We start from the raw sequence: 12,915 nt of genomic DNA, 5'->3' as shown, positions 1-12,915 counted from the left end.
GCTCTTCCACTGCGGCCTGCAGACACAGGGCCGTTATTGACCCACGCGGCTGGCTAATGGCCACCGCACACAGCCCCCGGACCCTTCATAAAGGGCCCATTTACTTCCAAACGGGGGAAGGGGGGGGAAGGGGGGGGTTCGAGGCGGGGGTGGCAAATATGTGCCTCAACGCCTGCTGTTAGTTTTGGAAGGCGGCATAGATAAAATCCATATTAAAAATCAATTTATGCACTAATAAATTCAACAGACCCACCGCAAGGGCTATGGGGGCCTCAGTGAACCCAAGGTATGGGTTCCTTCTCGCACGCACACACACCCAAATTACAGCATGTCGCACAAACACACACATTCTCCTACCCGCTGACCATAGGTGTATCGTTGAAATGCAATGCTTAAAGGGTGTATCATGAAAGACTGAGCGTTGCTGTGAAAATGGAAAGTTGTGCTGATCTGCGTCACGGCAGAAGAGCACCGTAAAGTTTCCTGACAGGTCTGCTGCTCTCAAGTTGCTCCAGGTAGAGGAGGGTTTTTTTTTCAACCTCAGACACAACCCAGGAATATCACTTTCTGTCCGGAAGCTGAGGAAGAAGTCGTTAAAAATGTCACTGTAAACTTGCCCAGCGCTGCACATCTACAGTCCTCCGCAGAGGTTTGTCTAAACAAACTAAAAACAGAAGCCTCAACAGCATCATGTAAACAGGCTGTTGGATCCGTTGTACGGGGCAAAGCGGTATAAGTAGACTGCAGGCGACGCTGAACAAACAGGCGCTCACCATCACCCGTCTAATGAGCCTTAGCGGAACGCTTCGCTGTCGCGCCAAGCGTCTTCAGGTGCCAGCAGCGTGCTCTTCACACATTAATCACGGTCTGGAGTGTGACGTGCCCGACACACAGACTGAAAGGACCAGACCGGTCTAGAAACAACAAGGAGCCCTTTTCCCCTCCCAAGAACAAGGGTTTCCAGCAAGGCGAGGCGAGTGCTGCGCAGGATGCGACCGGCTTGAAGCAGACAACATTCACTCGCTCTGTTCCGCTGTGCAGCCAGTGCAGGACTGTCCTCTTTCCTCGGTTGATTCATAGGCAGGGTACACACTGGTCCTGGAAATCCTGGAAGGTCAGGGAATTCCAGACAGAAAATAATTTGAATTGGTTGTTTTTGGCCTGGACATGGAATGTCATAGAACGTGTATTGTTGTAAGCATTTTCCGAGCTTAAGAGCTTTATACTGTTTCTTCCATTTCTTTGGACTTGGAATATTGTCTATTGGCTGTTATTCTCTCTGATTATTTTTATTGATTATGTTGTTCTGCTGTTGCCCAGCGCTGTGCCACGACAACAGTGAAGCTGCCTTATTGAATACAATGTTTGGGCAGGCTTTCCGATGACCGCAGCGATATGTGGGTGAGCAGGTGTGCGATGGCTGGGTGGGCAGAGGGGTATCAGAGAGGCTGCCACGCGAAAACATTGACACCCCCGCGACAATAGAGCTTAACAGCGAACCGCTTCGTTTCCGGACTCGAATTTCCCCTTCATTCGCTGTCTGTTGACCTTTCAGAAAATCCTTGTATGAAGTGTTTTAAACCTGGAACCAGGCCAACCAACTTGGAGATGAATCATGACCGTAAAACCTTTGATTTGGAGCAAAAAATGTTTTTTGAAAACCGAGAAAAAGGCAAAGGTACAACTGTGTACATAAATATTTTAAGAGTGATGGAACTATTCATTCTTATACCTTTCCAACGACTTCCAACCTAACGATACTTTAGCGCATTTTTTCTTTAATTGAACCTTTGTCATTATTATAGTGTGTATATTTTTAATAATAGTGTCATAAAACGTTATCGCGGGTGCAGTTCACATTTCCATGGCAAGAGTGAACGCCACCAATCAGAGACATCGCTGGGTTGTGGGTAGTGTAGTTCTTCTCCATGACACCACAAATAAAACATGTTTTTCTTAAAACAAGGTTTCATATGGATCTGTGGCTTCTACAGGAGCATACACCATGGTTTCGCAACCTCATAGCTCGTGGTGAGTCTACCTGGGATGGTTTCCAAATAGTGGATAATAATCAAAATCCTCGATTCAGAATATAAAAGGGATTTTCACTGACGGAAACTCACTTTTGAGCTCTGTTCTACGGGCCAAGGAAAATGTCTGCTATCCCGAGGAGAAAGAGAATCTAGTGTCGATGAAGGCCAGGCATGGAGGCAGCGGTGCGGTAGATGGATCGATGTTCCCACATGGGGGTGTGTGGAGGGTTTGGGGTGGTGGGTGGGGGTGGGGGATGACTAGTGGTCCCCTTAGACTGCATACACAAACACTTAACTGTACGAGGTAACGTGAACGCACGGGCAGAAGTGTGTGCATAAACACGAGGACACACACAACGGCCCCTTTCGGCGGGAGCGGGACACTGGGGGCTCATAGAAGATCGGACGGGAGCCCGCTCTCTAATAAAATTCACTGTGTTGGTATTAGTGAGATTTAACAGGGAAAAATAAACATTTCCCCACACTCCGACTGCCTCGAGGGCCCCCCAATGCTGGCATGTACCCAGGCCGTGCAGAACTGGGAGTATACCTGGCAAGGAGTAACCCTTCCCATCCCCCTAGTGAGGCCGCTGGAGGGGGCCCCAGATGGGGGTCGTGGTGGATGGAGACAGACTGGAGCTTATGCACCAGTTGAGAGCAAAGGGCGTAACTTTGGTTGGAGAAGCGGTGGGGACACAATGAAACGGGGATGTCACCATATCCACGCCGGCTCTAGCAATTTTTCCACTTTCACAGCGAAGGTGTCCCCCTTACGCACGGCTCCTGTTTCGCTCCATAGGGAAGCGGAGTCAAATAAAATAATCTACATCTCAAGATGTAGATTGCGGGCACCCCATTTCTGCATCGCCGTTGCAATTTTTCCGCGATCGCTCCCTCTCCCTCTCTCCCATCATTTTATATTATTATTGAGGGGGGGAGAACTCCGCCCTGCCGCCCCCTGTGATTTCCGCCCCTGGTTGAGAGAAAGTAAGTATATAAAATAGTGTTTTCAATCATAAATCAGATGTTTGGTTAGAAGTCTCCTTGGTTTACAGTGACGATCGCACCATTTCGGGATGTAATTGAATCTGATTGGAAGCCCTACTCTCCACAGCCTGCAATTGTCTGCCGCAGCATAGTCTGCTTTCAATTCACAACCTGATAAGGGTCTTGGAGCCCAAATGTTAACAGCAACAGCAAGTGAGATTTAACGAGGACATCTTTCCATTTTGATATTGTCCTCATATCTCGCAGCAACGGATGGAATGGAAGTTATTGCTTGTTGTGCAAACATTACTTTCCGCTTAAACCACCCATTCAGAGCCTCTGTCTGAGAAGACTTGGCCCCAGGAATCCAAAAATACAGATTATTTCTCCTAGACTTGATTTAGCCCTTCTATCCCTCAATGAAATTATAACTTCCTGTGAGTGGGGAAAGTAAATAAATCAAGCCAGACATTTCTATTTTTCTTAGGAGGTCCTCAAAGACTCACTCAAGGACCCCCTGGGGGTCCCAGAGCCCCATTTTGATAATCCCTCCTCTTTGGAAAAAAAAAGAATGTTGCATACTTTTCTGCGCCGCTTCAGAGTCTGCCATTTAAGCGCTTGCGCATTTATTCAGGGGCCTTTTATAGGGGTCCTTTTGAATGTGCTTGGGGCCTGGCTGACGTCCGGGTCTGGTCGAGTCGTGGGGGATTAGCAGTATCTTTCAATTACAGTATTTTGATTTTCCACAAAGCCATTTCAGTTTAAAAAGCAAAGCAGGTGCTTAAAATAATCACCAGCCCGACGAACACACACAAACTCACACACACACACACACACACACACACACACACACTCTGCACCCAGTATCTTACAGTTCGGTTCTGTGTATGTTAATGTGCGCTGCAACCGCCTGTAATTATGAGCCTGTATATCAATCCAGATCCCTCAATTACAAACAGCACAGCCTGCAGTCCCACAAAGATTCCAGCAGAGACAAGGACACACAGACGTTCGCATAGTCACACACACACACACACACACACACACACACACACACACACACACACACACACACACACACACACACACACACACACAGACACACACACACACACACACACACACACACACACACACACACACACACACACACACACACAGCTCACCGTGCCTTCTTGCCACATACTGCCACAACAGCCTGGCCATGCAACATCTGTTTTCCTCACTCCTCGCTGGAAACTACGCACCCTTTCAATTAGAGCCGCCTCCATCAATAAAACACTCCTCTGCAAAGTGCTGCGACTTCTCTTTATAGGGCTGGGGTGTGTGCGTGTGCGTGTGTGTGTGTGTGTGTGTGTGTGTGTGTGTGTGTGTGTGTGTGTGTGTGTGCGTGCCTGCGTGTGTGTTTGTGTGTGTGGGTGCCCGCGTGCGTGCGTGCGTGTCGCTGTACCTCTACCATGCTAACCCGATACAGAGGTACCGGAGTAGCCCTGTGAGCATCCAGAGCGGCCGCAGACACTGAGGTATGCGGCCGCTCTTTGGCAACGTGGCCCGGGGGGGGGGGGGCAGAGCGAGGTGGAGGCGGAGGGGGAGGGGGAGGCGGAGGCGCCAGTCCAACAGGGCTGCCAGGCCCGCTTCCTGCATTATAAAGTGCCGTAGTATTCATACTAAATTAGTAGGTACCCTGTGCATTGCTGCGCTGTTGTTCCTGGCTTCTGACGAGAGTGAGAGCAGGGAATAGTAAAAAGGTACACGACTGGAGGGATCCAGCCCACAGCAGCAGAAGTGAGTCCTGGCCCGACCTGTCCTTGGTTCTAAATATCTCAACATAGTCTGTTAAAGCTAAACAGCTATGAACTTTGTTCGCGGACGGACTAATCGTTACCCAGGAAATCGGAGACCAAAACTTTAGGTGAATAAAGTATTTTATCTTGTACAAGAGGAGCAGTTTCAGCGTAACAACACAACAGAGTGCCACAGAGGAAGTGCTCGTTTCTCTCTGTAGAGCTGAGCTTTTTTTTTTACGGTCTCCTTTGGAGTGGCGAAGCCGATGAGCCGCTGGGATATCGGTCAGCAGACGTTCGCGACGCCTCCGGATGGGTCCTGCTGATAAGACAGTTTCTTTGAGACAGGCATTCTGTTGAGGTTCCTGTATTTGATGGTCGAGACACTAAGGCACAGAGAGTGACTAGTTCATGTCTTTTTTAAGACATGAACTCTGCCTTTTAAAGCTCAGCAGACACATAAATTGTACAAAAGTTCATATGAAAAGCACAGCAAAACATAGACATAGTCAATTAAGAAATGACATGATTGAACACTGGATGTGCGCTGGATTATCCATGTTTCGCCGTATACATACTGTATGTTGTATATACACGTCTACTCCCTTGTGATTGCTGAGGGCAAAGTTACCGAAACAAAAACACCCAAGGCTCGAATGCCTCCGCCTTTTTACCCCTTCCCCCAAATCAGCGTTGACCTCATCCCAGTTTCACCTCCCTCCCCGCTCCTCCGGCCTTCGTGTCTAAAACGCTCACCTCTCGCTCACCCAGGGGTGAAAACATTCCAGTTGAGTTAAACGCGACTGATTTCTGCGGGGAAATCCCTCCCCCGACTCGGGACCCATCCAGAGCTGCTTGGCGCGCGGCAGAGGGCGGCGGCAGGACGGAGCCGCCTGACACGGACGGTGCGTGGTCTAGTGCGGGCGGAGACCCCGCGTGAGCACTGGGGAGCCAGGCGAAGCCCAAAGCGCAGGGGCACCGGTCGCGGAGCACACCGAGCCACCGTGCCAGTGTTCCAAAGTTCAAAACACTGGATCTCCTACGGAGGTGAACTACAAGCGACCATAAAATAAGGAAAGGGGAAAGGGAGGTCCGGGGCTGATCATCATCATCATCATCATCATCATCATCATCATCACACAATCACGACCAGACGGATCGTCCAAGAATGAAGTTGTTGTTGGAGCCTCTACTCCGCCTCCCTCGACTGTACTTCTACTCCACCTCTGCCTCTGCTCTGCCTCTACGCTTCCTCCCCCCCGACTCTACTGTGGAGGGCAACCGAGTTACTCCGCTCTTTTCCCTTAACCCCCCCCCCCCCCCGGAAAGTCAGCCACTGCCGGGGAGCCAGGGGGTGTCCCCCCTCTCCCCTCGCTCCCCCTTCCCATCCCAACATCCTCTCCCTTTCCCACTCCCCTCAACCCCGCCCGCCCTCCTCCGTCTCGTCTCCGGACACTACCCCCCCCCCCGCCCCGAAATCCCTTCCCTTGCGGTACACGACACATTTATTTACGAGCCCCCCCACGCAGGCTCGCAGGCTCATTCCTGGGCGACCGTTTGTTGTTTTTGCCAACTCTTTCATACGCATCCCTCTCATCTCCGCCACTCCTCTTTCCTTTTCTTCCCCGCCCCCCGACTGTTGTCTGAAGTTCCCGGGGGCCCGTTAACTAAGCCCACATGCTTTTGTTTTTTTTACGAGTCACCACCTTCAAACATAACAGTGAGATTTTCGGGGGTGGGGGGGTGGGGGGGTGGCAGTGGGTCTGGAGCGCTGATTATCTCGGTGCCTGGACTCGTTTTGGATCGTCAGCTTGTGATTGGTAAAGTGAAGGGTCGGCGATTGGCTACAGGTTAACAGGGGTGAGGTTGACATGCGCTGTCTACTTCCCCCGTGTGTGTGTGTGCATGTGTGTGTGTGTGCATGTGTGGGTCACCATGTCCTGGCGAGGCGTGATGGGGGTCATTATGGGCTTCCTGTTGCCCGCGCCTCTGATGATGGTTATTCTAAAGGCAAACATCACACACACACACACACACACACACACACACACACACACACACACACAAACACACACACACACAAACACACACACAGTCCTGCTCTGTGTCCCAGCTCACCCAGCTTAATACTCTGCACCTGTTGGTGTGGAGCAGCTGGCTCTGCTGCAGCTTCCACTACTGCTGCCATGTTTTTCCCACTTTAATGTTTATTATGCGCTGATTTTTTTCAAATGAATTGACTTTTTCACCACTGAATAGCCCCTGAAACACAAAGAAGATTATTGCTCTGAAATATTTATACATTTCATTCATATCATTATTTATCTATTCATCTCTTTCTCACTCTCTCAATTTTCAATTCAATTCTGGGATGAAAATAATTCTTACATTGCCTAAGCATACAATAATAATATTACATATAAAAATATATTCGCCGAAAGCTATACGTAAAAGTATTAAGTAAATGGATGAACAATAATAATAATAATAATAATAATAATAATAATAATAATAATAATAATAATAATAATAGCTTGATTTCTATATAAAGGGCTTTATAGACATTTCATTGGCAAATAAAATGGAAAACAAAACTATGACCTAAAATTAAATTTTAACAATTTTAACATTTCTGATAAAAGATTGTATATATATATATATATATATATATATATATATATATATATATATATATATATATATATATAAAACACATATACATATACACACACACACAATAAATAGGCACAGCTTGTGTAAAATAAAAATGGAAAAATGCATAATGCATGTATAATATGGATGTATTGTATAAATAAACCAGTTTATGTAAACCAGCGTATATAGATACAAATGAACAAGGATCACAGAAATTCTTTGTCATGGGAAATTAGTTGGACCAGTCCATTTTCACGGCAGCGCCTCAGGGATGGCCATGACCCCTACCTTTGTACGCCCGCCTCGTTCTTTTTTAATGGTATTCCGAGATCAATTTGTTTAAATTGCCTCCATTTAACTTGCTGAAATACAGCGATCTGTGAGAGATTGGTATCACGGTAATTACATGAATGATTGGGAGTGATTCATTATGTATAAGAGGATGTGAATGTTAAAAAGGGTGTGTGTGTGTGTGTGTGTGTGTGTGTGTGTGTGTGTGTGTGTGTGTGTGTGTGTGTGTGTGTGTGTGTGTGTGTGTGTGTGTGTGTGTGTGTGTGTGTGTGTGTGTGTATGTGTGTGCGTGTGCGTGCGTGTGCGTGTGTGTGTGTGTGGAGTTACTGGCTGGATGCTGATGTGGCTGGTCTGCATTGGAAAAACATCAGTGTGGCGTGTTTTAAGTGCTCAGTAGGCAGAAGTCCATGCAAAAATGGTGGTTTAATTTCCCAAAAATCAAGATGTAAACAAACAAAAGCGGGGGAAAAAAAACTAGAGGAGTTCCAGGACCATTTGGCAAAGCAGCTCTGAGCATAAGATGATCTGTATATCAGAATACTCCACAGCCATCTCCTGAAACACAACGTTTAAATGATTTGCTTTTCAGGCAAACCTTTGTTATTATCAGTTGTTGTTTTTCTGATGGAGGTCCAGTGACCGAAATGCCGTTAACACATTTTTATTTGCAAGATTAGAGAGTTAGAAGTCTGTTGTGTTTTGAATATTTCGAAGAACTTCCAGCTCTTCTCCTCCTACAATCCGTTATCCTTTATGTTGAAATCGCTGAAACCTGGCCTTGGGTTGGGTCAGGTCCTCCTTTTGTTTTTTTGTAAACAAGGGGAGTGGAAAGTTAGGACGCCGATAAAGGGTGCCTGGTTTCGGGGATGCCGTAGAAGCGCCTCCCGGTCAGGATCCCCCCAAAGATCTTAGCCGAAATGGCCGTAGACCAACATTGGCTGAAAGTGAGCTGTCCTCCTTCTCTCCGTCCAGTGTCGCGGTTCTCCAGCCCCAGACTGACGCCGCGCATGAGCAGGAAGCGGGCGCTGTCCATCTCGCCGCTGTCGGACGCCAGCATCGACCTGCAGACCATGATCCGCACCTCGCCCAACTCCCTGGTGGCCTACATCAACAACTCCCGCTCCAGCTCGGCCGCCAGCAGCTCCTACGGACACCTCTCGGTCGGAGGGATCAGGTAGGTGGAGGCTCATGGTGGTGATTTTCATATACCCTGTCAAGGAAGGAAAACTTTCATTTTCATATTTTTCAACGCAGTCCTTGTTCTTTGATCATAGGGAGTCAACCAGAGTGATTAAAAAAAGATACGATAAGATCCTGAAGTCCAGAGTAAGAGGATATAAACTAAATGAACACTGTATATATTCAGAAATAAAAACAGTGCTTGCACTGCTGCCTCACAGCAGTAAGTAACTAGATTCGACTCCCGCAGTGGTTGCTGTTGGCACCGTGCTCCGGTGCGTTATCTTCCGACTAGGGGCCTTTCTGTGTGGAGTTTGCATGTTTACCCCGTGCTCACATGGGTCCCCTCCAATTTAAAAAAGGACCCCAATTAAAAACACGCAGAACACTTCCTGTCCTGACCCTCGGGTGCCCACGCAGTGAAGGCTGCCCACTGCTCCTGTCTGCCCCCTGGAGGAGGGACAACAAGGATGAGAGAAACACAGAGGTCGAATTTCCCCAGCCACCACTCCCTGCGTGTGTGTGTGTGTGTGTGTGTGTGTGTGTGTGTGTGTGTGTGTGTGTGTGTGTGTGTGTGTGTGTGTGTGTGTGTGTGTGTGTGTGTGTGTGTTTGTGTGTGTGTGTGTGTGTGTGTGTGTGTGTGTGTGTGTGTGTGTGTGTGTGTGTGTGTGTGTGTGTGTGTGTGTTTGCGTGTGTGTGTGTTAAGTGCAGTTGCACCTGTGAGACAAATTTGGGGTAATACATTTGGGGTAAAAAACAATGAAAAAGTATAATAATAATCTTATTCTCAATATTATAATATTAAGAAGCGAAATTTGAGCGATATCACCTTGTGGGCTTGTAATGGATAATGGAGATAAAGGAGAAACCAACCAGCAAGGTCTTTCCAGCAAACAAGAACTGTAATGTATCTGTACACTGTGCAAAAAGAAAAGAAAGGATGGAATGAAAACATCATCTTGATTCCATTTTTTATCGATACTGCTGAGGAAGAGAATCAGTCCTATATCCTGTTTTTAAATCCAAATAAGCAGTAATACTGTAAAACCATCCACTTCAGCATCAGCAGTTTGCCAGAAGATTGCAAATCCTGTTAACCATCCCATGAAATAGTAATCTACAGTATAATATATATATAATATAATAGTAACAAACAGTAATATCGTTTTTTTTATATTACTGATTTAGGGCGGGGTCTTGTTTAAAAAATGATGATACCAGTCCCAATACCAGTACCTTTAAGTGATACCTATACCAACAGAGTACTTCATTCAATACCTATTTTTTTCTACTATGCCATCATGTGAATGGAAGCATTCAGTTAATAATATGCCACCACACCTCCCCATCCAAATGATTTTTACACAAATACATTTTGAAAGTGTTCAAATTAGTGAAATATTTATTAAATAACTGTACAAAACTGTACAATGAATTATTTAAGTTGTGTCATTTTAAACAAATAGCCAGTACAGGAAAAATGATGACACCGAGGAAAACCTCTTTCACTGTTGAAGACACCTGACTTCTTTTAAGGCGACTTGATAAATTATGAACATGTCCTTTAACAGACTGTTGTAGCTGCTGCTGCGGTAGTGAGCCAATCACACGTTGTGTTTCATCGAAGAACGCTTGCGGTGATTGGCTGCGCGCAAAACCATAGAAATTTTTTTTTTTCTAGATCCGGGTACAAAAAGGATGGAATGCAGGTATCGTTAAACTGGAGAGGTTTCGATATTACTTGGTATTGGGTTATTTCAATCGGTACCTTAAAGGTATTGAGTACCAAACCCCAGCCCTAGTGATACTACTGTATGCAACTGTTATAAGTAATGCCACAGTACTGTAACTTGTAATGACTGTAGCCTGACACCTGCTGTATTGGGCTGACTAGTCACCCGGTTGCATAGTACTACCTCATGTTAACTTGTGTAGATAGATGTGCACGTGTCATTTCTTATCTCATTTAAATGTTCTTGTCTCTTTCTTGACTTTTTGCTGCTGCAACGCCTGAACTTCCCTCCTGGGCGTCCTGGCACCGCGTGTAACCGCCCTTTCTCCGCCCTTCACCCGGTCCAGCCCCTCCTTCAGCTTCCCGCACCCCATCAACCCGGTGGCCTACCAGCAGCTGCTCTCCCAGCAGCGGGGTCTCAGCGCCTTCGGCCACACCCCTCCGCTCCTCCAGCCGCCGCCCTCGTCCTACTCTGTCCGCCAGCACCCGCTGGCGCCCCCCGCCCACCCCGTCTCCCACAACAGCTCGGGCGCGGAGGTTAGCCAGGTAGGCGCAGAAATACACATTTTACATCATTACAAGTCATTCTTGCACGCACTCTCCCGAACATTTTGACCATCACAAAACATGGCATGTAATTTCAACTGACAGCATGTGGGAAATGCGGCTGTGGCTGTGTGTTTCAGGGCCCTCCGGCACAGAGACACAGACAACGGGGTTGTTAACACCAGTTTGTTGTAGAGTGGAGGCTAGATTGAGTTAGCCCAGGAGCAGACTGAACATGTCATGACACGGGCTCCGATCCTGAGTGAGTGTGGGGATGGGGGCTTTAACCTGCTGCTCAATAGACAAATCAATGAGCAACAGGTATGCAGCCACCCTGATCCCAGTCACCTAGATCCAGGTTAGGTGTGGCTGCTCACCACACCATCCCCACACCACTGTGGCCATCATATTATTGCAGACTGGCAGTTTGGATGCATTTGAAGCTTAGCAATGAACTGTAACTACATTAAATTCTGAAATACCTGTAAGTAGGTGTTAAGGTATATTAAGTGCCAACAACAACATGACTGATTGGAGTTTATCACTGTCGCCAAAAAGGTCCTGAGGCCTTTCTGTGCGGAGCCTGCATGTTCTCCCCACGTTCACGTGGGTTTCCTTCTTCATGTCAGGGTTGGACACTCCTGCCGATGCCCCTGAGCAAGGCATCGGTCAAGATCTGGAGCTGGTCACCACTGCTCCTAGATACAGTACGTCGAATACTAGGATGGGTCAAATGCAGAGAAATTAATCCCGCTAGAGGGATCAATAAAGTACATAAATTAAAAAATTACTATGCAGAAGCAGTTTGCATTTTCGAACATGAAGCCTGACAGGATATTATCTAGAATTTTTTAAGCTTATTTGTAAATTATTGAAGATAATTTACAGAATATGGAGGTTCTTTGGCATTTTATTTTTCTTTGTTTCACAAGCGTTGAATTTGCCAAGCTGCCGAGCCGGCAACAGGTTGAAAATCTGGCCCCTGAACTGAATGTCCCCTTGTCTCGCACAACCTGAAACGAACATTTGGAAACGTTTCTCAAGCCAGATGTGCCCTTGGCTTGATGCCTGCGTATTACTACTTTTTTAATCCCATCTCGGGCTCCCGACTCCCTCCTCGCTTTAGCGCTTTCATTAGTCTTTCTTCTTCCTTTTATCAGCCATTGCAGCCCAAACAGATAGCACTCCATCGCTGCTCCTAGTGTAAACTCCCCTCTCAGCACCGCGCTCCCCCTCAAAACCTCCATCTCTGTCCATCCCGTCCTACCTCCATGCACGTGGTGCAATTCACACATGCGCACGCGCACACGCAGGCGCACGCACACACACACACACACACACACACACACACACACACACACACACACACACACACACACACACACACACACAGATACACACACAGGCGTGCACGTGAACACGGACTCAACTTCACAATCACATCCAATCAGAGGGGAACACTGAATCACACGCACACACACACACACACACACACACACACACACACACACACACACACACACACACACACACACACACACACACACACATTGTTCGACAGTGATCAAACCATATTTCCCCTTGGTTTTCAGCCAACTGTATGAAGTGAGTGTAAGTGAATGCATGGGGGCCCCCCTGAGACGCTGAACTGCACTGTGACTGGGTGGGATTAGAAGACCCCCACCAATGCTGGACCCCAACCAATAAA

General features: G+C 47.3%; 1 protein-coding gene across 1 annotated transcript in view; it reads left to right on the top strand.

The window, feature by feature from the left end:
• gli2a (GLI family zinc finger 2a) overlaps positions 1-12,915 on the top strand; it is a 91,573-nt gene that overhangs the window by 66,048 nt on the left and 12,610 nt on the right. Inside the window, exons 6-7 of the mRNA XM_080019365.1 lie at positions 8,723-8,924; positions 11,009-11,207. Of these exons, the coding sequence (XP_079875491.1) occupies positions 8,723-8,924; positions 11,009-11,207 (401 nt within the window). The remainder of the gene's footprint in view (positions 1-8,722; positions 8,925-11,008; positions 11,208-12,915) is intronic.

Source organism: Zeus faber (assembly GCF_960531495.2).
Source record: "Zeus faber genome assembly, chromosome: 18".
NCBI classification, from domain to species: Eukaryota; Metazoa; Chordata; class Actinopteri; order Zeiformes; family Zeidae; genus Zeus; species Zeus faber.
Note: the sequence above shows the minus strand (reverse complement) of the source record. Positions and strands in the feature narration are given on the sequence as shown.